At 39.4% G+C, this 25,900-nt stretch overlaps 1 protein-coding gene across 2 annotated transcripts; it reads left to right on the top strand.

Moving 5' to 3' along the window:
* Nucleotides 1-97: 97 nt before the first annotated feature.
* On the top strand, nucleotides 98-21,977 carry GEN1 (GEN1 structure-specific endonuclease). 2 transcript variants are annotated; one of them, XM_021525367.2, is made up of 14 exons: nucleotides 98-407; nucleotides 2,000-2,197; nucleotides 3,331-3,517; nucleotides 6,701-6,877; nucleotides 9,440-9,550; nucleotides 11,476-11,549; nucleotides 12,029-12,120; nucleotides 12,930-13,080; nucleotides 13,199-13,235; nucleotides 13,337-13,417; nucleotides 14,188-14,318; nucleotides 17,173-17,234; nucleotides 17,764-17,907; nucleotides 18,138-21,977. In XM_021525367.2, exons 2-14 carry the CDS (start codon nucleotides 2,037-2,039, stop codon nucleotides 19,541-19,543), a joined length of 2,814 nt encoding a protein of 937 aa, XP_021381042.2. In that variant the 5' UTR covers nucleotides 98-407; nucleotides 2,000-2,036; the 3' UTR covers nucleotides 19,544-21,977. The 2 variants fall into 2 exon arrangements, with proteins under 2 accessions (XP_021381042.2, XP_021381041.2); XM_021525366.2 differs by having other exon boundaries at nucleotides 98-363.
* The last annotated feature ends 3,923 nt before the right edge of the window (nucleotides 21,978-25,900 follow it).

Here is a 25,900-nt window from a genome sequence, read left to right on the forward strand (position 1 = left end):
GGGGGCGGGGCGCTCGCCGCGCGGGGGCCGCGCGGAGCGCGCGCGGCGGGGCCCTCACGGGGCCGGGCGGGGCCCTCACGGGGCCGGGCGGGGCTCCCGCGGGGCCCTCACGGGGCCGGGCGCTCCCGCTGCTCCCCGCGGGGGCGGGCCCGGCCCGCGCCCAGGCGGAGCGGCCCAGGCAGCTCGGGCACGCCCGTTCCTGTGGGCGCGGTGCGCGGGGAGCGCCGGCGCAGCGAGGCGGGAGATTCAAACGCTGCGCGCGCGGAGCGCTCGGGCGGCTCGGGCTGCGCGCATCCCGCGGGAGGAGCCGTGGGCGCTTGAGGGGGGATCTGCAGATGCTGGAGCGCCGCTGCTGGCCTTCGGGTGCGCAGGTTTATGGGCAAAGCTGTGCTCGGGTTCAGAGAGGGGTGAGTTGTTAAAAACGTCAGGGCTTTCGTGTTTCCTCTGCCGTCTTTTTCCTCCTTTTTAAAGGCCCCTGGGTGAGACATAAAATAATGCTTAGCTGTCTTTGCAAGTTACCTTGGTCATATGTGAAACTATCTCTGTATGAATTTAATTTCAGCGTTAAATGCTTTCCGTGGATATTTTTAAGTAACTGGCATATTTAGCGGTGTAAAAAAAACTTAGTAGAGTAGAATGTAGTCTTAAAGACTAAATAAGACATGAAAGCTTTATAGGTTTAGCACATTCTGGCCTAAAGAGACATTAAGAAGATTTTGTTGGGGATGGTTATGTTTACTGTTAACGATCTTTAGTGATTTCTAAGTATATGAAAATATATCAAGTTTAGTCTTGCTTCTTTGGAAGTTGCTATCTCTTTAGGGTTGGAGGCTTGTGATGAACGAAGCTGTTAAATAAAATCCGAGTAGACAGATAATTCATTTTAAGAGTAGTTGAGCTATTTGTACACTGAATTCAAATTTAAATATTTTATGAAATACACTCAAAGAAACCAAATACTCGTACTAGTCTTGCAGGCTTTCATAACTCACCATTAGATATATCTTCAATGTGATGTGAAAAACTTAAATCCTCAAATAGCTATACTTTATTAAAGTGGAAAAGTCGACCTTTTTTTTTTTACATTTCAATTTTTATGCTTTTTTGTTACTACTTGTAATCTAACCAGTTATAGGGTGTTTGTAGTGTATTTGTATTTCCCATTAATTACTATGCGACACTCCATAACAATGTTTAGAAACTGACTGACAGTTGTTTTTTTAAGAAATTATATTGATGCAGGCTAGCAGAAACCAAATTATAACACCAGAAAGACATCTCCCTTCTTTGTTAGGTGCTCTCTCACTGAAGATGAATTATTATGTTTGTCTTTTGGGAAGGTTTGGATGTTGCCCCTGTGCAACATCCAAAAGAAAGAAACTGATTATCCTGGACTTGAAGAAACTGTACTATGTAGTTGTATGCTTGATGTGTATTTTTAACTAATTTTTATGTGCTTGACACTGTCAATACTCTGTCTGCATACACCTAAAATGAGGTTGACTCATTGTAGTAGTTAAAGAAATGGATTAGAAACCTAATTTCTGTGGAAAGTTAATCTTAACATGAGAAGTTGGTTTGAAAACCTGGAATTTAAAAGCCTTGCTTTAAAAACGGAATTAGAGTATAAAAGAATGCATCCTCCAAAGGCAGGCTTGGTGTTCTGACAGACTCTGGTGTTAAATGTGAGACCACACAGTGGCTTAGCTCCTCACAAGTCTTAAGCAGATATCTGAGCACTGGTAGGTCATCTAGTCTGATTTATTGTTGAGCTTATGAAAAATACAATTGTTCTGTTCAAAGAAGGTATTTGGTTTATTTTATTATAAACCATCTGTGAACTAGAGTCACTATGCTTAGAAGAGTTGGTTGTAAGTGTTCTTGCCTCATAAAAGTAGAACTTACAGTGACAAATATATTTATCTTCTGAACCTCACAGTCATAATGCTTCACTTAATGTCACATGCTGAAACTGTTTTATTTTGTTTGTTCTTCACAGTTAAAATCTACCTTCTGATAACAAGGAAGTGAAAACAATGGGAGTGACTTACCTGTGGCAAATCCTTGAACCTGTGAGACAACCTGTCAACATGAGTAGTCTCAGAGGGAAAACACTTGCTGTTGATTTAAGTTTGTGGGTTTGTGAAGCACAGACTGTTAAAAAGATGGTTGGAGTAGTTACCAAGCCACATCTCAGGTATCCATATCAATTATTCGAGGCAAACGTCTTGGAGCTGTATAATTTAAATATGTTACTTATTCAATAGACTTCTAAGAGTATCTCTGAAATTCATATGACTGGTGTTTTGATTCAGTTATCACTTATGCTACATTTGTAAAGGGTTTGAAGTTAGTTCTAAGTAGACCCCCCTGTTGCATTAATTATGTTTAAATCATTCTTCAGGTATTTGAACAAACTTGAGGAATATGTATATATTTTTAATTTAAATGACTTGTCTAAGGAATGAGAATTTCTAAGCATCTATCATTTCAAAGCACTGTTCTCTGCAAACAGTGCTAACAGTAACGAAAACATATACAAATTATCATCAGTGATTGTTGTTACCAACAATTGTTGATTTTTTTTTACATAATTTGTGAAAATAGAACTAACCTCCAAAGACCAGCTTACTGTTTTTTGCTAGTAATAACTGTACAAAATTAAATCTAATGTAATGGTCTCTCCATGTCTGTCAAAGAGGTATAAGTGTTTGATCTACTCCTTTTGAAAGATTGATACTGGAATTACTGGTAAAGGCATATGCTGTTTGATATGACTGCTGCTAATTTTACTGTAGTAGTCCAAATATTTATTACTGCAGCCTTGTAAAACTCCACCCCTCAGTGGTGCTGGTTTGCATATGAAATAAATTGGCATAGTAATGGTATCTAGAAGTCTGTCCAATACTACAGCATTCAGTCACCTGATATATACCTATATTGATAGATTTTAGGTTAATATTTGATATAAAAGAATCAATGTAATTATGTGTTTGGAGGTAGATTTTGGATATTGAATATATTTTTATTAAGCCTTTTAAGTTCACCTACATCTTTACACCCAAAAAAGATATTTTCTGTCCTTATGTGGTATTTTCATGGGAATTTTGTAAAGCTGCTACAATTTCATAATATGACAGTTTCAGCCAAAGACAGGAATATAGATCAGAGGTTGGTTTAGCCTGAGGGTGAGAGATTCACTAGAGGTAAAGACAATGCTACGATCTTTCCAGTGGTATGGTCAGGAAAATGTAAGGGATATACGGAAAAGGTCTGAAGAAATCAGTCTTACAAATAGTTCAGCTTATGAAACACTTTGCTTTATTGCAGAAACCTGTTTTTTCGGTTCTCTTTCTTTACATCAATGGGAATTAAACTAGTGTTTGTCATGGAGGGAGAGGCCCCCAGGCTGAAAGCAGACACCATGAGCAAGAGGAATGAGATGCGCTATGGGCCGTCAAAGAAAGCTGGAGCTGTAAGAACAGGGAGATCTTTATTTAAAGCCATGTTAAAAGAGGTGAGTAACTGAGTATTAAAGTATTTTTAATGTGATAGAAAGAAATCTTAAATACAGGAATTTGAAATAATTCATAGCTTTTGCTGCAACCCACTCCTGAAGGCCAAGTAACAGGTTCTTTTTAAGAGATTCCTTTGGGGCACATTAGGGTGGAATGACACTGAATGACTCGTTTGTGCATCTTTTACACTTGAGCCAGTTCTGTAAAGGAGGAAATTGGCAAGATAAAAAAAAGCATTATCCCACCTCACAGGATCTGATTATTGTTAGCCTCACCCAACTCAGAAAACAGCTTGTTGCTAAACAAAGGCTAAGGAGATGGATACTGAGGCACCTGGGTCCTCTGACCTCTGGGCACGCCACAGAGTCCGGTCCACAAGAGCGGGATAGCCTAATAATGGCTTCCTCTCAGCAGGTGGGATGACTCTCAGGCAGCTTGATTTCCAAGAGGGTTTCTTATAGGAAAAGGCAGGTTGGGGAGCGAAAGGGAGACAACCACTCTGGATGGGAGCTCACACTGAGAGCCCCGAACTGAGGGTGGGGTAAGGATTATAACAGTGACATAGGAGGAGGGTCTGGGTAGGAAACATCCAATGAGGGAAGGGTTCAGAGGTGGGGTCAAGGTCAGGTGATAGGGCTACAGCCAATGAGGGTAAAGGGAAGGAGTGGTTTCAGGGAAGGAACCAATGGGGATACAGGGAATGAAGAACTTTCCAGAACTGGGGAATGGCTCACATAATGATGGACAAGAAAGGGGGGAAGGTATAACAAAAGACTGACAACAGGGGAGGCGGGAAACTACACACTTGTCACCTCCCAAGGTAGTTCAGGGGGACTGTCTCCTAAGTCCCCTCCTACAAGATACCCATGGTGGGTTGCTAAAGGAGACAGATACCCATGGTGGGTATCTATCTCCTGTGTCATACTGGATCAAGGTTTCACCAACAGACACCTCCTCCTCTTTGGCTGGGAGTGCAGACCTGGCCTCAGCAAAGCACCTGCTGCTTTTTCAAGTGGCCAGTTGAGTCATTAACCTCTAACACTTCAGTGTCTCAAAGCTTTATGCACAACAAATGTAAGCAATTTTATGAGGTTTGAAGGAATGTGCACCTTCAAAGTCAGGCCTTACAGCATCTGTTAAGTGTTTATAGAAGAGAAACAATGTCAGAAAAATTTTCTTATTGATATGTTCCTGTGCATGTTGTGCTGTTTTGATTGACAAACGTAACTGAGCATTAATTGCAAAATTTAACTTTGCCGTTCTTTTATGGTGTTAGTATCTATACGTCTTCATATCCTCCCAGCCCCATTAGCCGTTTTTGTCTATTCAAAATTTTATGAAGTAAAATTTATGGGTACTCAGGGCTTCACTAGACTTTACATACCAATTCATCCTTTGCCACTCTGCTAATCTGAAGCCCCCTGCTTCCCCTGCCCGGCAGAGGTACAGTCAGCTGCGGGGGTCACTCCCCTGGATCTCGAGGGGACTCGGGGAGCGGCAGAAAGTCACACTGCCTGCCTTGTTTGGGGGAGAGGCGGCGTCCAAGGAGGTAATGAGGGAGCTGACTCAAGGCTGGGAAACAGTTTCAGTTTTAATCCAGGCTCCAGAGTGCTGCGTCCTCACCCCAAATCCTTGTCCCAAATTCCTCAGCCCCGGCTAGCTCTCTGATGGGGCGAGTAGGGCAGCAGGAAGCACCCCCTGCCCCTGCTGGACCCAGATGGGCTTTAGGGAGTGCCTCTGTGGGTTCTGTGAGTGCTGCAGATCCTGATGGTGAAGTAAAGGAGAGACTCTTGCTGGGGGCTAAACTCCAAAGCTTTATTGTGACCCAGAGGGGCCCAACAGCAAGTGAATACAGCCAACCAGCAAGAGCACCAGAGAGGCGCCTGCACCAGTTTATATACTGGGAGGGAGGGGAACCGACTCTCCAATAGGAAGATATTAAGGAGTGGCTCTTGCCGGGACCGACATACGAGAGATCCAATGAGGGAGGAGCAGGGGAGGGACCCCAGGTCCTCATCCAATCACCTGGCGCCCTGGATGGAAGCTTCCAGATGTAAGGGACGGGACACCCGAGTGATGGACAAGGCACCTGGGAGGGGACAGGGGAACGACTAAGCAGTTTTATGGGTGACTGACACAGGAGGGAAGGCAGGAAAACTCGGGGAGAAACCGAATAGAATGCAGGGGTACATAAGAACAAACCATTACAGAATGCAAATATAATAAAATCTAAAAATGCAACTCCACACCAAAGAGCTCTGAATTACAGTGTCCAGCAGCCAAAAGTGGCCTTAAGGCTTTTGCAACGTCTTAAATACTGGGGTGGTAACAAGGAGAAGGGAACACCCATTGACCAATGGGGGGATTTGGGGCAGTGGAAGGTGAAAAGATAGATAGATACAAAAACCAATGGGGAAAACCTAAGGGTGGGACCCTGGGCCCTCATTCAATCCCTTGACACCCAAGGTAAAAGATTCTGGAAGAATGGGATGGGGAGCTGAGTGATGGACAAGGTACCAGGGAGGGGAGAGGAGAGTGACTAAGCATTGACAGAGACATTGACATTGAGGGAACTGCAGGAAAACTCGGGGTAGAACCATTGGGTGGAGGGGCAAACCATTACAGAGCTGTTACATAAATATAAAAACGCAATACAACAATCCTTTATTCTAAAATTCTAAAATAAAGTATTTTCTCTGAAATTTTTAAGTATATATTGGTGTGTCTTGTACAGTGGTCCAGTCTTGGTAGGATGACAGCATTGTACTTTTCTGCTTGATACTCTTGGAGTTTGGCACCTGTTGGAGGATGTCTGTTCTGGCTCAGCATTACTGCTTGAGTAGACAGCATTACTTCTCAAAGATAAATACTCCTTTGTTACTACTCTTCTGAACACATCCTAAATATCTATTTAAAGTATAAAGATTTTTGTGAAGGAGTTTAGCCATTAATCATGCTGTGTTTAAGTCCTGTAATTAATACTTAGCTTTTCGTGGATATCTACTTTTCACTGTTACAGGAAATTATTTTTTGCTTAAGTAGTGCTTTCATTGATGAGGTGTTATATAGACAGAACAAGAGTAGCAGTTTTTAAATGCATTTGTGTCTGAGAAAATGCATGCTAATAAGTGAATTTAATAGCCCAGCATTCAACCTCTTCCCTTTTGTGTTCCTTCTTCTAGTGTCTTGAACTGCTGGAGTGCTTAGGTGTCCCTTGGGTTCAAGCGGCTGGAGAAGCAGAGGCAATGTGTGCCTACCTAAATGCAAAAGGAATTGTTGATGGCTGCATTACCAATGATGGAGATGTTTTCTTATATGGAGCTCAAACAGTTTATAGGAACTTTGCTATGAATGCTAAGGTAATGTACCTCACCCTGTTCCCACTCTTTCTATAGGCTCTTTACAGAAATGTAAATAGAAAGAAGGGACCTGAAAAAATACTTACATGTTATTAAACTTACCTTGTAGTTAGATTTGTTTGAAATAGTATGTTTAAGACAGGAACATTCTATTTGATTCACTGGTAATTCTTGTGTTGGCTGTGAGAGGAAAACTACTGAGAACAGGTTAATATTGCCTGTGTTTGTAGTACCCTGTGGTGCCTCATATAAAGCTAAATAGTAATTTTTTTTCCCATTTCCTCCTTTATTGTGGAGAAGTTGAATGAAGTAATTGCTTCCTATAAATTTTCCCCTTAGGTCATACGAGAGTGATCAGCCTTCTGGGGCTAATAAGTGTTCACATACTTACGTTCACATACTTACAGGTTCATTTTATTATGAATATACTTGCAATTAATGCTGTTCTTCCCAATTGAATATGAATAGTGTAGGGATTGTCCATCTTTATCACAATCAGTTTTTGTGATCATTCAGAAAACCAAATCATTTATGGCCTTAAACTGAAGTGTTCATTTGTTAAGAATACAATTTTCCAGAAATGGTGAAAGGCTACCCCAAATTTCTGTAATTTATACTGTCCATCTGAAAGTCTTGTTGAAAAAATACATTGGAGATAAGAAAAAAATCAATAGAACAAAAGAAGTGCACTACAAATAATTAACTCTAAAAAAGAATTAGGATTGATGGACGGTTATTTGCTTTGGTGACATCATGTTTGAGTTCTTCCTTGGCCTGCTTCTTTCATTCAGCTTCCTTGTTGTTTATCACCAACAGTGAAGGCAAGCTCAATCTTTCAGGTGTACTTAGATACATACATAGGTCAGCATAAAAAATAATTTGTCAGTGTGCAGAGGGCACTCTGTCAGGGGCAGCTGTTCTAGGGGGGGATTTTTTTTGTCATGATTGAGGAAGAAGGCAGTGGCCTATATTTTAATTCATGTTAATCTTGATTCCATTTTGTATTTGAGTCCCTTTACCTTTCAAATATTTCTTTATCTTATGCCTAATATGTTAGATAACAATTTTATTCTTTTTCATTTTACTTAGGTAGTGCATTGAAATGTTTACATGCATTTTAAAAACTTCACTTCCTGAAATTACTTGGCACAGCCACTAGGATTTGATAATGTTCGTTTTGCCACACTTTTTTCTACAGGTAGTAAACAATAAAAACAACTAAAGTCATAGAATATACTGACTTGGAAGTGACCCATCAGGATCATTGAGTCCAACTCCTGGCCCTGCACAGGACATCCCCAGAGTCACTATGTACCTGAGAGCTTTGTCCAAACACTTTTTGAAGTCTGTCGGGTGTGTCTTCGTGCTGTGACCACTTCCCTGAGGAGCCTGTTCCAGTAACCAACCACCTTTTGGGTGAAACACATTTTCCTGATATTCAACCCAAACCCCCCCCAACACAGTTTCATGCTGCTTCCTCAAGTCCTGTCACTGGTCACCAGAGTGAAAAGATCAGAGATCAGTGTCTGCCCCTCATGTTCCCCTTGTGGGGATATTGAAAGCTGCAGTGAGGTCTCTCCTCAGTCTCCTCCAGGCTGAAGAGACCAAAAGACTTCAGCCAATCCTCGTACAGCTTCCCCTCAAGGCCTTTCACCATCTTTGTTACTTCCTTTGGATGCTCTCTAATGGCTTAATGAATTTTTAATATTGTAGCACCCCAAAATTGCCCCAGCACTGGAGGTGAGGTTGCCCCAGTGCAGAGCAGAGCAGGACAATCCCTCCTTTGCCCGGCTGGCGATGCTGTCCCTGATGTCCCCAGGACAGGGATGGCCCTCCTGGTTGCCAGGGCACTGCTGGCCCATGTTCAGCTTTGTATCAGCCAGGACCCCCAGGTCCCTTCCCATGGCGCTGCTCTCCAGCCTCATTGCCCAGTCTGTGCACACAGCCAGGGCTGCCCCGGGCCAGGTGCAGAATCCAGCACTTCCCCTTGCGAAACATCATGTGGTTGGTGTCATCTCTCTAGTTTCTCTCGCTGCCCTTCAGGGAGCCAACAACTCCTCCCAATTTAGTGTTGTTGGTAAACTTACTTAGTGTTCCTTCCAGTCCTGACATTGAATTTGACGTCAAGTTTGGGATAATAATGAAGATGTTGAGCAGTGGGCTGAGGATAGGAGACCTGTGGAACTCCTCTTGTGAGAGGCTGCCAGCTTGATTTAACCCTATCCACTGTGACTCTTTGTGCCTGACCTGTGAGCCAGTTGCTCACCTGCTGTGTAACATGGTTATCCAGCTGTGTGCTGGACCTCTTGGCTTATTTTAGTTTCTTTCAACAGTTGATGCCCATACTTGAAGTTCCAGAACTGTAGTTGTTCATGTGGTGTCCATGCATTACATTATAAATTTTAATGGCAATTTTTTTTTTCTATTAGACCCCTCTTATGGGGTAGACCATTTTCCTGTGGGTGTGGGTGAATAGAGGTGAGTAACCAATCCAAATTGAACATGATTCAGGGCAGTTCCTTCCCTGTAACAGAAATAATATGTAATAAATTTCTCTTGCAGGATCCACATCTTGACAGTTACACAATATCCTCTATTAAAGAGAAACTTGGTTGTGACAGAGAGTCTTTGATTGGACTAGCAGTTCTTCTGGGCTGTGATTATCTTCCAAAGGTAAGCAATATAATTATTTTTATTTGGCGCTTACACTGTCTTGAAAAACAACAAAGTCTATCGAGGGAGAATGTGCATGCTGGGAAAGCTTATGCAATGCATGATTACTGAGATCTAGTAGAAGATGTGTAGGAAGTCACTGTAAATTCTGTTTGTAAAAGGTTAAAGATATTCAGAATGGTTCATGTACATCAGTCTTTCTAAGACTCTTTTGTGTTGTTCCAAACCTTTTCTATAATGGAGGTGAAGGTAAAAGTTTAGATGCTGATTGCATTGAGCCAAGGTGTGAGAACTCGATTGTTTATGAGGATGCTTTGTAACAAGTCGCATACAAGTGCATCCCTGGCAGAGGAGCTGTGCAAAACGGGAAAAAATGGCTTTGTCTGTGCTTTTTGGAAGACTTAGTAGTGGTGGTTTTGAGCTGTAGTTATTAGTAAAGGCAGTTCTGGATGCAGTTTGGATGTATTGCTGTTCCATTGCTTGTAAATATATAATTTATGAAGAATTAGAAGTGATCAATTTGGAAGTTCACCTAATTAATTCTGAGGAATCTCAGTCATTTCTACTTCACTTCTGTATTTTTTTTCTTTCCTGTAAACTCTTGATTTCTTTTTTGAGACTTTGAACAGAAGCTGTTGTAATGGCTATTTGAAAGGGAAAAGAAAAGGGATGAAACTTGATTTCCATGCAGTTCATGTAGGTTATGATAGCTCTCATTCAGGCTTGAAGCAGATATCTAGTTATTCTTAAATAATTATGTGTCAGATAAAACTGTCCTTTAAACAACTGATACTGCAAACCTTTCATTATTTTTGGGGGGGATTTGTTTTTTGTTTTTTGAGGTTTTTTTTAATTTTGCTTCTGTTATAGGAATCTGTAAATAGTTTGTTACCACTGTAAAGAGAGGGAGTAAAAAAAACAGTGGATAATCAGTGGTTATTGTACCACAATAACTCCTGGAATGCCAAGTTCTTACACAGTGTTAAAATGTCACAATTATGTGATGACAAATAATCTACTTTGCTGAGCTGCAATAACTCAAAGGATCTAAGACAGAAACTTGTAAAGAGAGCTGAATTTGGGAGTCCATTGGGAATGGAGATTGGCAGAACAGATAAATGAGAATACCACACTATAATTGCACTTGTTTTGTTGAAAACACATCAAAATAATGCTTTCCTTGCAGAAGCTAAATATCTGACTTTACTTGAATGTCTGACTCTAGTCCAATGAAAACTTGGTCTGAAATGTAGATTTATTTTATATGGTTGTATGTATTCAATTGTGCCATTACAACTGAATATATATAGATTTATTTGTTATGATGCTGTAGAAAGTGCAATCAATACAATCTTCTTAGTCAGGTGTATTGATTCTTGGCAAAATAGGGTGAAGATGTAAAGAACTGGAAAGCAATATGTGTGTGTTCTAAATCGTAGTCTGATACAGTAGTTTGGATCAGAAGGAACCTCTGAAGTTCACTTTGTCCAACCCCCCTGGAGTGAGGGACATCTTCAATTAAACCAGGTCACTCAGAGCCCCATTCCAACCTTACCTTGAATATTTCCAGAATGGAGCATCTATCACCTGCCTGGGCAACCTGTGCCAGTGTTTTGTACTTCATTGTAACTTCTCTATTCTGAATCGAACTTTTGAGTTTATTATTGCTTCCTGCTTCCTTTTTTGCTTTTGTTTTATCTCAGGTGCTGTTTAGCATAAGAACAACTTGTGTGTTACACTGGCACTGCAGCTGTAATCTATCACCTTCTCTTGGCCCTTAAACTTGGTCAAAAATATTTTTCGCAGTTTATTCTCAACATCTGGAATAACTTTTTATCATTACTCTATGCTATATAATAAAGATGTTTTTGTGAGAATATGAATATTTTGTTTGTAATTAAATAATATTTCTTATTTTTATACAGGGGGTTCCAGGAGTTGGGAAGGAACAAGCTTTAAAGTTAATTGAGACTCTGCAAGGTGAAAACTTATTGCAAAGGTAAAATGGAATTTATTGCTTTTTTATTCAAAGACTTAATAGTATGTACTTCAACTCCAAGACAATGTTTGTAATTGTTTTAAGTTAGGGAGGATATTACCACATTCCTTACCTTGTGTTTGCTAAAGGAATTGGGTGTTTTGCTAGTCAAGTCTCTTACTTGTTTTAAACATTAGCTGGCTCCTAACTCTTGAGCTAGTAGGTATCAAGTGTTACATTGGAGTGAAAGTTGTAGGCACTGATGAGACTTGCTCGTTTTTAGATAGGAGTTGCAATACCAAGTGCTTTCTATGTTTGTTATCATCATGTGTGTGAATTCTAGAAATCTGACATGATGTGTACTGTAAAAGAACCCCGTTTCATAAGTTGGAACACTGTTTATTGGATAAATGCTTGACAAGTATAAAGAAATTATTTTTCAGTGGTTTAAGTGTGAAAGCCAAAAATATTTCTTGATCCTTTTAACATCATCCTTTTAGGTTTGAGCAGTGGAAGGAACAATTTCACTATGATGATAATCCACTTTTGGTTGTTAAAAGGGTAATTCACTGTTCAGAGTGCCATCATCCAGGTCAGTGTGAAAAGTGCTGAGCCGTACTTTTAGCCTAATCGTTTACTTTTTATTATGGGGTGATGAGTTTTGTTTTATTGGATTATGGGTTTTTTTCTACTAGAGTTATAACGCTTTTCAGCTTCCATCTTCATGTTTTCAATATTGTGTATATGTACCCTTATATAAACACTTCTAAGGCTTGGGACTGATTTTCTTCAAGTGTGTAACCTAGTTGACAGCAGATGGAATGTTATCATAATGCTCTTGTGGGATCCCAGATATTTGCCTTTTTAACATGATCAATAAAGACAGCATGTTATACTTTATACTGCCTGGTAACTATTTATTTAGTTGCTTGAACTGGTCCTGCATCAAGAGGGCTGAATCTCATTATTGATGAGGTATGTAGCAGTGTTTTTGCAAGAAGAAATTAATCCCAAGTATGATGCCTGATTTTGGTATCATCTTTGATTAGTGAACTCATTCTAATACATCATTTGGTGAAGGAAAAGCCTGATTCAAATATATTACTTATATGTGCTTTTCCAGGTTATCACACATTTCTTCTGTAGTTTTCTGATAAAAAGCTTCCAGCTTATGATCTGAAACTGTTGAGGGAAAAGTCTTCAGAAAAATGAAAGCCTGCATGTCTTTTTCAGTTTTTACTATAGATTCATAAATGCAACTAATGCACTCAGATCTGCTTACAGCTGCCATTCACATCACATTCATACATGTTCTGAGCTTTATATTTGCAATATTGCCTTTATAGGTTTGGAGATTTTGGAAACCTCTTTTCTCCTCACTTTGTGTGTCTGTTGCTATAGGTTCTTACAAGGACCACGAGCATAATGGATGTAAATTCTGTGAAAGTGTGAGATGCTGCAAACCCCATGACTCCAAACACTGCTGCCCATGTGAATGGCATCGGTGGGAGCGACTGAAACAAGCAAATGCAGTGGAGGACAGTATCAGAAAGTAGGAATGGCCTGAGAATTTAACTGCTTTTCCTTGCATTCATATGCAGGGTAAACATTTAGGTGCTGCATTTTTCTCATTTGTCCTCAGTTCCTAACGCATTTGCTTTTACCTCCAGAAAAGCCATGAGTTGTGAGGGCTTTCCATTTTCTGAGGTAACAAACAAGCCTACTTAATATCAATTGTTTTAATCAATTAGTTTAAATTTCAGCTTTTTATCCTCTCTTAAACTGCTTCATTTTTGTTTTATCTCGAGGTTATCCAAGAGTTTCTTGTAAACAAGAATAAATTGACCAACATAAAAGAATGTCAAAGGCCAAATTTATTGTCCTTTCAGGTATGTAACAAAATTATGAATATTCAGCTTTGTAGTCTTTTATTTATTACTAAGGAAGGCATCTGTGATAATGATGATCTTTGTTGGTAATTTTGTTTGAAATAAGAACTAAAGAATCTTGCTACAACATCTTAATATACCTCACTATTTTGAAAGCCTAAAATTGAAGACTTTGGAAAAAAATCAGTTGTTGTAAATAGGTAGATAGAAAAGTGAAAGAAAGAGATCACTTGTCATTGTTTTGTTTTTCATTGTCCAATATTGCTAGATGAGGGTGAGAGTGTTAATATATGCTCATTAGCATTGGTTTCTAGGAAGGCTTTTTACTTGTTTTTTTTATTGGCAAAATCAGATCTCTTACAATGTTTCATTTTTTGGGTTTGATGATAGTGTAAGAATTACAGATGGTAGAATAGAGCACAGTCAAACAATGTGGCTTTAATGAAAATCCATGTTCATTGTCTCACATGTGAAATCTGTAACTTTGACAGCTCCTGGTAGAGCTGATGTGAACCTGACAAGATGTTTAACAACTGCCTTATCTCTGCTACTGCCACCACAACTGCTCCCTAGTCATCACTGACAGCTGAGGAATGTGTCCTGCTAGGGATGGCCATTCCCTCCCTTGGCAGTGAGGTGTTTTTGGGCATTACACTAATGTATAAATGCACTCTAGAGATTTTAAGTATTTAGCCCAGTGTCCCAACTACATAACTATCTAACAGAAGAAATAATGTTTTAAAGTATGGGATTTTCTTTTATACAAACAGCTGTTTGCTTCAGAGAAGATGGAATGGGCCAAACATTATGCTTGTAAGAAGCTGTTTGCACTTTTGACACGTTATGATATGATCCAGAGAAAATCTGGATACATTGACTCAAAACAACTGCAGGCAATACGGTAATGTAGCTTGATCCTTGCACTTAATATGTTTACTTCTGCTGGCAAATAAAAACCACAAGGTTTTTTGGAAAAAAAGGAAATATGGTTTTCTTCTATCTTTGTTTCAAGTTTTGTGCTTGTTTTGAATAGAGGTAAAAATTCAGATCAGTGCACTAATTGTACTACTGCTGCACAAAGTAATACATAGAGCAGTTTCATTCTAAATGGCAGTGCTTGGGTTCTCCTATGGTTGCTTTTTGTTCCTTTTCCTTGGACCTGCCTTGGTCCTATGCTCAGGTTCTTAGCAGATATTTAATTGAATTCTGTGTCTCAAAGTAAGAGTTCAGGCTTAGAAATTAGCAACTGCAAATTCAGTCATAATCTCGGATTGCTTATCAGACCTACCAGCTGTCATTGTGTCAACACTACTTTTCAATCAGGAGTGCTAATGTAAAAATGGCCAAGTATACTGTCATTAAAACGGACATTCAGGAAAGGAAAAGCAAGATAAGCATGTAATTACTTTTTCCCAGAATAATTTCCCACCATCCAGATTTCTGTTACTTAGGAATTTACTGAGTCAGAATTAGCATTTTCTTATTCTGTCAGCCTTCAATGTAATTTTTTTAATGATCTAATATTTTTGTAAACTTAAGTCAATTTCCAGAATCTACAGTGTCTGTTGGCAAATCTGAACTTCATTTTGTGAAGGGAATTGTGACTTATTTTATCTGATGATTTTGTTTCCCAAATGAAACCCAAATTCTCCCTGCCTCTCTAATTCTTTTATTGGAATAAGGTTAGTAATTTTTCCATGCTAGCCAAGGTTTTTAGACATTAAGTTTGGGGCACAGCAGCACAGTCAAGAGCAGTGTGATAGTATCACTTCTGGGTCGATGTGTCATATCTTGAATTAGTATCATATATGTGTCATGATAGATGTGTCATATCTTGATCTATTCAGTGTTATCTTTCAAAAGATTAGGGAGACTGGTTGGAGAATGCTTTTTAAATAGATTGGCAAGATAAATCACCAGCATTTACCTTGATGAATGAATTAATTTACATTCTCTGTTTATAGCACTTTATGATATTTCAGGAGTTTAAGAGAGATGGTGCATGCTCTGGAAGATTTCTTTTGTTAACAAGTGTTTAGAAATACAGTAATGGTCAGCAGGATCAGCATGATCCTACTCTTCACACATAGGATGCTACTAAACTGGGTTGTAGATAGTCTTTTTAGAAAAATCTCAGTGACTGACTGGCCCTGCTCAGTTCAAGTTGTGTCTCTCCTCATGGTCTCATGCAAAAGATAAAAATGACCCTATCTGGTCATTCAGAAAATTACTGTCCAGGGCAACAGTCTTCTCTGGCATTGGTATCTTAAAATCATAGAATCATTTAGTTTGGAGAAGTCCAGCCATTAACCTGACACTGACAAGTCCACCACTAAACCATGTCCCTCAGTTCCACATCTACACATCTTTTAAATTAAATATCTCCAGAGATGGTGGCTCAACCACTTCTCTGGCAGTTTGTTCCAATGCTTGACAACCCTTTCCATGAAGAAATTGTTTCTAATGTCCAATCTTGTCCTCCCCTGGTACAGCTTGAGGCATTTCCTTTTCTTTCTTATCACTTGTTACTTGGGAGAAGAGACCGAGCCCCACCTGGCTGGAGCCTCCTTTCAGGCCGTTGCAGGGGGCCATGAGGTCCGCCCTGGGCTGAACACCCCCAGCTTCCTCAACTGCTCCTTTCACACTTGTGCTCCAGCTCCTTCATCAGCTGCACTACCCTTGTCTGGACATGCTTCAGCACATCCAGTACCACCCCTTGTGGTAAAGCGGCCCAGAAATAGACACAGGATTTGAGGTGTGGCTTCACCAGTGCTGAGTGCAGGTGGACAATCACTACCCCGGTCCTGCTGGCCACTCTGTTGCTGATCCAGGCCAGGATGACACTGGCCTTCTTGACCACCTGGGCACACTCTGACTCATGTTCAGCTGCTGTTGACCAACACCTCCAGAGCCTTTTGCTCTTGGCCACTTCCCAGCTACTCCTCCCCTGCCTGTAGTGCTGCAGGGGTTGTGTTGTGACCCAAGGGCAGAACTTGGCCTTGATGAACCTCATACAATTGGCCTCAGCATCAGTACACCCTGTCCAGACCCCTCTGCAGAGCCTTCCTGCCCTCCAGTAGGTCAACACTCCTGCCCAACTTGGTGTTGTCTGTGAACTGACTGAACTGCTTTTGATCCTCTCCTGTAGGTCACTGATAAATACATTAAACAAGAGTGGCCACAGTAGTGAGCCCTGGGGAGCCACATCAGTGACTGACCTCCTGCCAGATTTAACTTCACTCACCACTCCCTCTGGGCTTGACCATACAAACCATTTTTTACCCAGTGCACCTATCCCAGACATGAGCAGCCAGTTTCCCCAGGAGAAAGCTGTGGGAGATGGCATCAAAGGTTTTACTGAAGTCTAAGGCAGACAATATCCACAGCTTTCCCCTGTCACCCGGTCAAAGAAGGAGATTAGGTTGGTCAAGCAGGACCTGCCTTTCAGACAGGTCAGCTGAAGATACCAAACTGATGTTTGTAGGAGATTGCATTATATTTGTCTCTTACAGAAGGGCTTTTTTATTTTGTGTGAATGCTCTTCTGAGTGTCAAATAAAAATGTTTCAGTGGTCAAATCTATACTCCAAATTTTACTGTAGATAGAGTAGTGTATTTTTTAAAACATGTAGTAATTTCAATTTTATGAGAAGTTCTGGTTGTTTTTTTTCTCTTAATCATTCCAAATTAGAATATTAAAATATTTTTAGATTTAATCTAGATTTAAGTCATTTAATGGACTTCCTCTTCTTACAGGATTGTTAAGACACGTGTTAAAAATGGAATTCCTTGTTTTGAAATTGAATGGCAAAAACCAGGTGGGTCTGGTTTCTATGTACATTATGAAACAAAACAGTCATAGAAAAAGATAAAATCAAGCTTTAAAGAGGACAAGAGTTTGGCAACACTCTAAGACAATGGAATTTGGGCGAGATTGGAGACTGTTCTGTGGAAATTACAGGAAATGTGCATCAAATTTCACATACCTTGAAAGAAAAAGCAATGCTTTAAAGAAAACAAATTTACCTAGGGACTCAGTCTTCAGCTACTTTTTCTGGTACTTGTAAATAAGACCTGAACTGTGTATTTCATACCTTATTTCACTATGTACCTGAAGCTGTCACTGTTTACTAGCTAGAAAATTTCCTGTGCTGCCAGACTCCTCCCTGTAGTGTGTCCGTTTATGCCAGGAGACTGGCAGCAAAAAAAAGACTTCACTTGCAGATAAATCTCAAATATCATACTCTTGAATTTTTATGTACCTTCTTTGTATTCAGGTCTTTGCTGTTTGGTTTTCCATTCCATACTTTGACATTCATATCAAAAGTGCATTCGTTATTTTTTCAGAACATTATGTTGATCCAGAAGATGAGCCTGTGGAGTTGTTTGTAGTCACAGTAGAAGAAGAGACTTTGTTTCAGGCTGCTTATCCTGATGTTGTTGCCCTCTATGAAGTGGAAAAATCAAACATTCTTCAGAAGAAACAGAAAAGTGAGTCCAGAAGCTTATTTCTTATGAATTTATGTGTCTTGCCAGAATGCAAAAAAGAAAAAAAAAACATTTCTCCCTCTTTTGAACAATATAATGCCAAAGCAAGATGACATCATGATACCTCACAGGGATTGTGCTTTAATCTTACAATTCTGTAGTTTTGCACTAAAAAATATGAGCTGTGATTTATATATCATTCAAAGTGCACTTTTTATTATTTTTCTTTTCAGAAAAGAAAGACAGATCAGAAGAAAAGGAGTTACCAAATTCTTGTGATGAAATTACCGGTCTTCTGTCTCAAATTAATTTAAAGCCTACACAGAGAATTCTTCCTGTGCAACACTCCATGTCAGATACAAAAGCTCCCCCAGAAGGTCAGACTCAGCAGAGAAGTACTGAATCAAAAGATGTAGCATTACCTTCATCATCCTGTATAACAACAGTTCATGTGTCAGCATCAGCAGCTGCTCTTGCTGATTCATCTGTGCCCTCACAATGCAATAAGTATTCAGGGATATCATCCTCTTCCTTTGTACCAGCTGGTCTGCAACTGAGCAGTACTGATGGAAAAGAAATCTCCTACAGCACTTCATCAGCCCATAGAGGTGATGACTATGATCCAGCAGCTGACTTAACCACATGCATAAAATACTCACATCCACTAAATCATAAAACAGTAAGAAATAGCTCAGAGTATTCTGATGTTACGCAGTCTGATACGCATTCTGATAGTGAAGATGATTTGTTCTCAAATGATGCTGTGGGACAACTTCAGGAGTGGTCTTTAAGGGAGCGAATACTTAAGAAGGCTCCCGTTTCATCACAGCCTTTGTCTGAAAATGCAGTGCAACTGGAGTCTTTGAATTGTTTTAAACAAACAAAAGAAACATTGAATCCTGATAGAAATCATGTCTCTTCCTCATGTCAGTTAAATAACATTGTGCAGAAAAATAAAAATGTTCTATCAGAAAACTCTGTGAGTGAAGGCGGTGTACATATCTATCAGGCTGCATACAAAAAAGTTGACATCCTGGCTGAAATGGTGCAAAAACACCCTTATAGAAATGTTTCAGCATCTCTAGCTTTCGGTGGGCAAACAACAGAGACACTTCATCCTGGCTGTAAAATGCTTCCAGAGTCTCAAAAGCCAGCAGATGCAACTGGCTGTCATATTAAAGAAGATTGTGTTGAAACTACTTGGAAGGCTTCTTTTAAAAAGAGTGTCTGTCAGAACAGATACTCTTCTAGCGAAGACAGTGATGATGGGCACATGGATAAAATCCTTGTTTATGAGCAGCAGAAAAGGCAACTGAACCCTGGCCAATTTAAAAAATGTTTTACAAAGAAAAAGAGTAGCACTGTTTCTAGCAAAAGGACAAAGAGTGACTCAGCCCTTACAATTGAAGGGAAGAAGAAAATGACCAACTTGAAGAAAGCTGTTAACAGTTTCTCAGTGCAAGTAGCTCCAAAATCATCCTCTCTAGAAGTTAATTGTTCCCAAAGTCCAGAGCAACCAATTGAAAGATTGGGTTCTGATCCCACACAGGAAGAGAAGAGTGCTGTTCTGACTTATGCGTGGGCAGACAGTCCCCTTCCCCTGACTGAAAGACTGAAAAGAAGAATCAAAATCAATTAGGCTCTCCATAAAATAGATTATGATAGCAATTAATTATCAGTTAACTTGCGTTCATGAAGAGTTCTTTCTCAAAGTTTCTGCAGTATGCTATATTAATCTTAAATGGACACAGTTTTAATGAATAGGAAGTTCTGGCACTGGAGCTGAAGTTTGAAACTAAAATGATAATAAAAGTACTAAACAGTTAATTGTAGGCAAGTACCAGTCATTCTGCATATGTTTACATTCTGAACATAATACATAAGCATCAGGATACAATGTGCAAGGATGAGGGAGATTTATTTAAGAAAAAGGGATTTTTCCCAATCAGTTGTGCAGATTTTGTGTACAGCTATTAGTCTTGCTTACAAAAACACTTACTAGAACAGCACCTAGACAACATGATGCAGCATTTTTAAACTGAAATTCTCCATTCTCCTCCACTAATTTAATTTTGCAAGTTTTGAAATCTTGTGTTTCTGGTTGTGTTGACTATCTCTGAAGGACCAGATAGACACACAGCTGATGTACCTCGTAGGGTAGCTAAATTTATATCTGCCATACCCCATAATAAGCTGTTCTTTGGGGGTGTGCCTCTTCCAAAGAGTGCAATAAGCCATGTAAAATACTCTGGTGTTGTAGCTGTCATATCTAATATTTAATGAAATTTGATCACTAACTTAATTAAATTTAATTAGGGCATTTTTGTTAAAGAAAGTTGAAATCCCATCTAAAATTCAATTCATAATAGAGTGAAAGTTAAATTACAGAAAATCTAATTATCATATTGTGAGTTTTTTGAATAATATAATGTTTGGGCTTTTTAAAAAAGGGAAACTTGAGTACAATTACAGTTTGCTTTGAAGTGCTCATCCTACCTCTTTATTGCAGAAGCAATCTCTGTTCATTCACCAAAAAAGTTGTCCTCAACAGTTGCCTATTGAAGGAATGCCTCCTTGTCTGTATTAAGTGTTTGTAACATTTTCTGTGCACCAGGTAGAAGGAAGACAAATCTTGCCAAGACATATTGTTAACAAGAGAAATGTAGAGTATCTGTGCCATAGTGAAAATGTCAGTTCTTCATCATGGTCAAGGACCAAGTTTGGAAGCTGAATTCCAGATGTGTTTAAGGAAGACATAGGTAGCCTGTAGCTAATACAGTCTGTAATTAGACAAAATGGTAATTTCTTAGTTTACTCTAATAAACTAAGTGGGATGATGGAAGCATTTTATTTGTAATTCATTTTCCAAATGAGAGATGTAGTCTGGAAATGAAAAAAAAAAATATTGGGAACTTATTAACTTATTTTCAGTTTTGAAGATGATCTTTGTCTTCTGGAGCCTCTTAAGCACCCAGTTGATGTGAGAAGGTAGCTGGAAGAAGAGTGTTGTAAAGGAGAATAAGAGTCACCTGGGAATTTTAAAGGGAGAGATTCATAGCCTGACAGAGGGGACCTTAGAAGCATCTAGTTCCAACCCCTGTGTGCTATGGGCAGGGAACCATTCCTTATGCAGTGGTCAGTAATGGATGTGAGTGGGCTTTTTTTTGTGGAAAAACTTTGGTTTTGGTTATGTATGATTTTTTTCCCTTGCTGATGATTTTGAATACTGAAAGTTCAAATCAAGTGTTTAAATTTTCATTAATAAAAATGGCAACATCATGTGAACACACTTGCTTTTGTTCCCTCCCAGAGTGGGAATGTGCTCTTTTGTTGGATGGGTCATTCCGTTTCACCCACACTATGTGGATGTCTGTGATTTAGAGCTTTCTTTAGAATTGGGGGGGCTGGAGTGGATTTTGGAGGGAGTTTTCTTGGTTTTCCAAATCTGTTTGAGATGGCTACTATAATGGATGAGTAGATGAAAATACTGTCAGGATTTTGTTAATGATGAAAAGTCAGAAATTAGATTAAGAACTGCAGAGGAAAAAATATTATGTTGCTGATTTTTCCTGCTAATTAATTTGGTTTCACAAGTACAGTTCAAGCATGAAAAGCAGAAAATTCTCAATTTTTTTCATATATAATGCATCTAAATGTTGTGCCAATTTTCTGCCACTACTTTAGAAGCAGCAATAGAGGGGGGGGGGAGGGGAACCCAACTGTGTAGAATGCTCCCTCCTATTTAGGCTGTAGCTGCTCATTGCAGTAAATAAAAACATTTATCATTGAGGGTGACTGCTTGAATTAAACTTGTGATTCCTTACAGAAGGGTAATTACAGTTTTTAAATTGTTTTGGTTTCTCGTCTTTATGTAATTTACTCAGTCTAAAGATTAGGGATGGTTTTTCTTTGGAGCTTTTTACTGTGCTGACTGCTTTGCAACCTCTCACACCTGTGAGAATGATGTTTAAGTAAATTGAGGGGGTGTAACATAACTTTCTTCTGCAGAGAATGTTTCTCCACGATTATGTTAAACTGCCTGTAAGAATAAATCAGTTGATGCATCAGCCTCATGAGCTTGAATAGATTTTCATTTATCATCTGTCCTCATCTGTCTGAATAGGCCCTACCAGGGTGCTTCATACAAAGTAATAAAAATGTAGCTACGTCGGAGGTGGGGCAGGTAAGGGGCACATGGTTTTTCAAGTAATTTTCTGAAAGGTTTTCTGCACAACTGCTGTCCCAACCCGAGTACTTCACCTGATCTGTCACTCTTGCTGGCATCCCTCTATCTTGAATGATGCTCACAGAGATATAAAGCAGAGTCATAGGTTCTGTCTTAGAAGGGTAAATATTATTTCCACTTATAAACAGTATTAAACATTAAATACAGCTCATTTTTCAGCATAGCTTGATAAAGGGAAACATTTACTTGGCATTCCTTAGGATTGTAACTCACTATTTCAGGTCCACAAACAACAAGAAAGGAAAATAAATGCTGTTCACATGGAATGTATACATAGAGCGCTAGAAAAAAATACAATTTAAAACATCACCTTTCAATGTCTCTGTATCCCATTGTCATCTTTCTATTGGTAGAGATTACTGAAATACTCATGCATGTGTGAACCTGCCTAACAAACACAAAAATTTGATGAACATAATAAATCCATTGTTAGTTAGCCAAGAAATTTCCTAATATGAGAAGGGATTTATTTAACTTGAAACCTGCACAGCCTTTGCTCTGTGCTGTTTTGTCAAGGGAGATGCTTGGAAATGGAGTGGCAAAAGAGACTAATGGCAGCTGTTACTTGAGACAAGATAGTCTTTTCATGTCTAAAAAGGTGTCAGGCCCTGCCATATTATAAGAGCAGATAAAAGGAAACTGCAGTTAGAATATTACTGGGAGTTGTTGTAAACCCAAGTGCTACTGACGAAACCGTAAACTCGGCGCTAGATTTAGCGCTTTTTCCTTCAGGAAACAAAACACTTTAACTGTTTCAAGAAAACAAAATTACAAGGGGTGACAGAACCACTCTGCACAGTTCTCCTGCTCATGTATCCTGCATTATAGCTACCATCAGTAATGAATTTAATCTAAGCACACAGGAAACTTTAAAAGTTCTTTAAGCCCAAGCTTTGTCTCCACCCCTGCCCCAATTTCCCTTGACCAAGTTGTAGAGGTTTTGCTGTGTCAGAGACTGAACACAACTGGAGAAAGGGCTATACCTTTCAAATTCTTGTTCATAAAAAACAGCTAGCCCTACTAAAATTCCTGATGGATATTTAATTTTCATTAGCTGCCTGAATAAAAAACAATTAAGGAAAATAAGTTAATCAGGAGTATTTTAACTACCAATATAGTGTAGAAGTAGCTCTATATTAGTATTTGTTATTTTAATATTTTAAAATGCAATTTGCTTTGCTAGAGCACCTCTGCAGCCAAACTTGAAGCCCAGCTAGTTGCCTCACCAAATATTTTTCACAAATGTTGTATCTGTGGTAATTTTTGGATATTCTTTGGCACATGGTAGAAGGAACTGTGAATGTCATCTGTTTTGGATAATTTCAGGGGCAAATAGATGAGCCCTTGCATGCTGTCTTAGTCCTCCATCCCAAAATCCCAGTGTTGCCCTGGCAGTGACAACATAACAACAGACAAGATATGGCCAACCCTCGAAAAGGTCCAAGTTTTAACTGCCTCAAAACCGTGAAATTTGTGGTCCCCTTTGAGGTTGAATTCAGACTGTCTTTCAGTCCAACATGAATGCAACATCCCAGAGAACACTTAGGCTTTAAGCATCCCTGTCTCTCAGCCCACTGCAGTGTGTTGTGAACATTTTCTTTGAACCTTTTGCACTGGAGAGTTAAATTCATTGCATCATCTACAGCTGGGTGGGAAAGAGCCCTGAACTTGGTCTCAGAATCCCCAAAACCTGGAGTTTAATGGAACAAAGGGCTTAAAGAGTGACAGCCACATGCATACCTAATGTACAGGGGCTTCATAGGACTTTCATCTCCAGACTAATGTGTTGCTATTTTTTCTAATTATTGAATGACTTTTTTACCAAATCAGACCTGCCAGTTAGAAATGTGGAATAGAGTCTAATTTCTGCTATTTAGGGCCAGCCATGCCTTCCAGATGGAAAGAAATCAGCAGTGGTTTGCTGACAGTCTGCTGGGCAGCCAGCTCACATGTGCTGCCCCAAGCTGCCCTAAGCTGTGATGTGGTCTGTCTCTGTCGGTCAGTCACATCAAAGAATACCAGGGTGCAGGAGTGGTACATGAGGATGTAAAGGCTTGGCCTTGAGGAGTTACCAAAAAACTCAGAAAGGTGATGCTGATATTACAGAGCAGTTCAGGAAATAGAACAGAATAGCAGGAAATAGTACAGTGGGGTGGCATAGGGCATATATGAATCCTGAATACCCAAGCACTTGTGTTGGCAGATTTGGTATAGCCTCCTGGGAAAGCCCAAGGCATGCAGATCAGCAACTCTGCCTTGGTACAAACCCAGCCAAACTCTTGTCCTCCCTGTCTATGGCTCCTACAATGATTTTTAGTGAGTCATGCACAGCCTAACATCTACTCCTGCTTTTCTATTACCTTTTAACCTGAAAAATACAAGATTTACAGCATGGTTTCAGATAGTGATTTGTGTTCGCTGTGTTTATTATTTATCATGAGATGTGTAGGATTTGTAGATGTTCTTCCTATCAGTCACGTCCAAGGGAAGGTGATGAGTTTGTGCTCATGCATCTCCAAGCAGAAATACACAATTTTTCTGGCATCTACTGAAATGACATCATCAAAGAACATGTCACCTTTTTTTCCCCTTCTAAAAATCCCTTTTCTTCTTGCAGATTTCTTAAAATTTGCAGGAAAGATATTTGTGAAAAGTTGTAGCCTCATGATTTTTGTTTGTGATTTCTAAAGAAATACTGTTTTCAGTTGATGGCATTTTGTTGTTTTTCTGACTATTGCAGTCAAGTGCTGACTGCTATGGTGTTTAGTATGTTAATGGTAAAAACTTATAGAATATGTTATTCTGCTGTTCTGGTTTAAGAATATTTCTTTTAGCAATACCAGAAGAAAATGCTAAAATAAGCATATTGATAAGGGGTTCTGAGATGTAATAATGAAAGCAAGGAGGATGAACAGTGATATTTTCTATTTGGGGTTAGGGTGGCTTTATCTGCTTCAAAGGCCAGGTTTCTATTCACCAAACAAACCTTTATCCAGAACCTTCTAATCCAGCACCTTCCACATTGTAATCTCTGGCGCTAGTGGTTTGGAAAGCAGGCTGAAAAATATCCTGTCATCATCTATTGATTTCTGCATAACAACTTAACATATTTAATAAAAAAATATTTAAAAGGCCAGTAATTCTTTGTTTGTTCTGTTCTAAGCAGCTCTCCAATGAGGTGTAACAGAATATTTCTCTCTCCACACTGATAAGCTGAACAATAACTGTGTAAAATGGATATGTGGCTCTGGCATTGAAAATGTTTGAATTTTTACAGAGAACTGAACAAATCCACCAAGATTATATTCCTTCCAATAATAGTGGTGTTATCTTGCAAAAACTTATTTGTGATAGTATATTTACCTTGTAAGATATCAGTAATTTAAGTGTGAGGTTTTTTTTCCTTTTCTACTACAAAACCAAACTGTGCCAGGAAGCCAATAAGCTACAGATTCAGAAAAAATCACTATCAACAATCATTGTGACTTCCAGTAGCCAGGGCACTCTCACCACAAAAGCCAAAGACTTGGAGCTACTCTGACATGACAGTGAGCAGGGAGATTTTGAAACTGTGGGGTCCTCATCCATGTGGGTATCCACATGACCTGGTATGACTCTCCTGTATGGAAATCTTACAACCTTGCTACTCGTGTCTGGGGAAAAGACCCGAGTTTGAATATTGTGATTAACTGGTGATATAACTTGGAATACAACCCAAGAAAGTGACTGTGGCAGGATGAATGTTTCAGA

This window comes from Lonchura striata, chromosome 3 (genome assembly GCF_046129695.1).
Source record: "Lonchura striata isolate bLonStr1 chromosome 3, bLonStr1.mat, whole genome shotgun sequence".
Lineage (NCBI taxonomy): Eukaryota > Metazoa > Chordata > Aves > Passeriformes > Estrildidae > Lonchura > Lonchura striata.

Bases quoted from the DNA above. Each gene is read 5' to 3' on its own strand.
- GEN1 (XM_021525367.2), top strand. From the start codon at position 2,037: ATGGGAGTGACTTACCTGTGGCAAATCCTTGAACCTGTGAGACAACCT. The intron at 2,198-3,330 runs GTATCCATATCA...GCTTTATTGCAG, and splicing joins GTTACCAAGCCACATCTCAG to AAACCTGTTTTTTCGGTTCT. The intron at 6,878-9,439 runs GTAATGTACCTC...TTTCTCTTGCAG, and splicing joins ACTTTGCTATGAATGCTAAG to GATCCACATCTTGACAGTTA.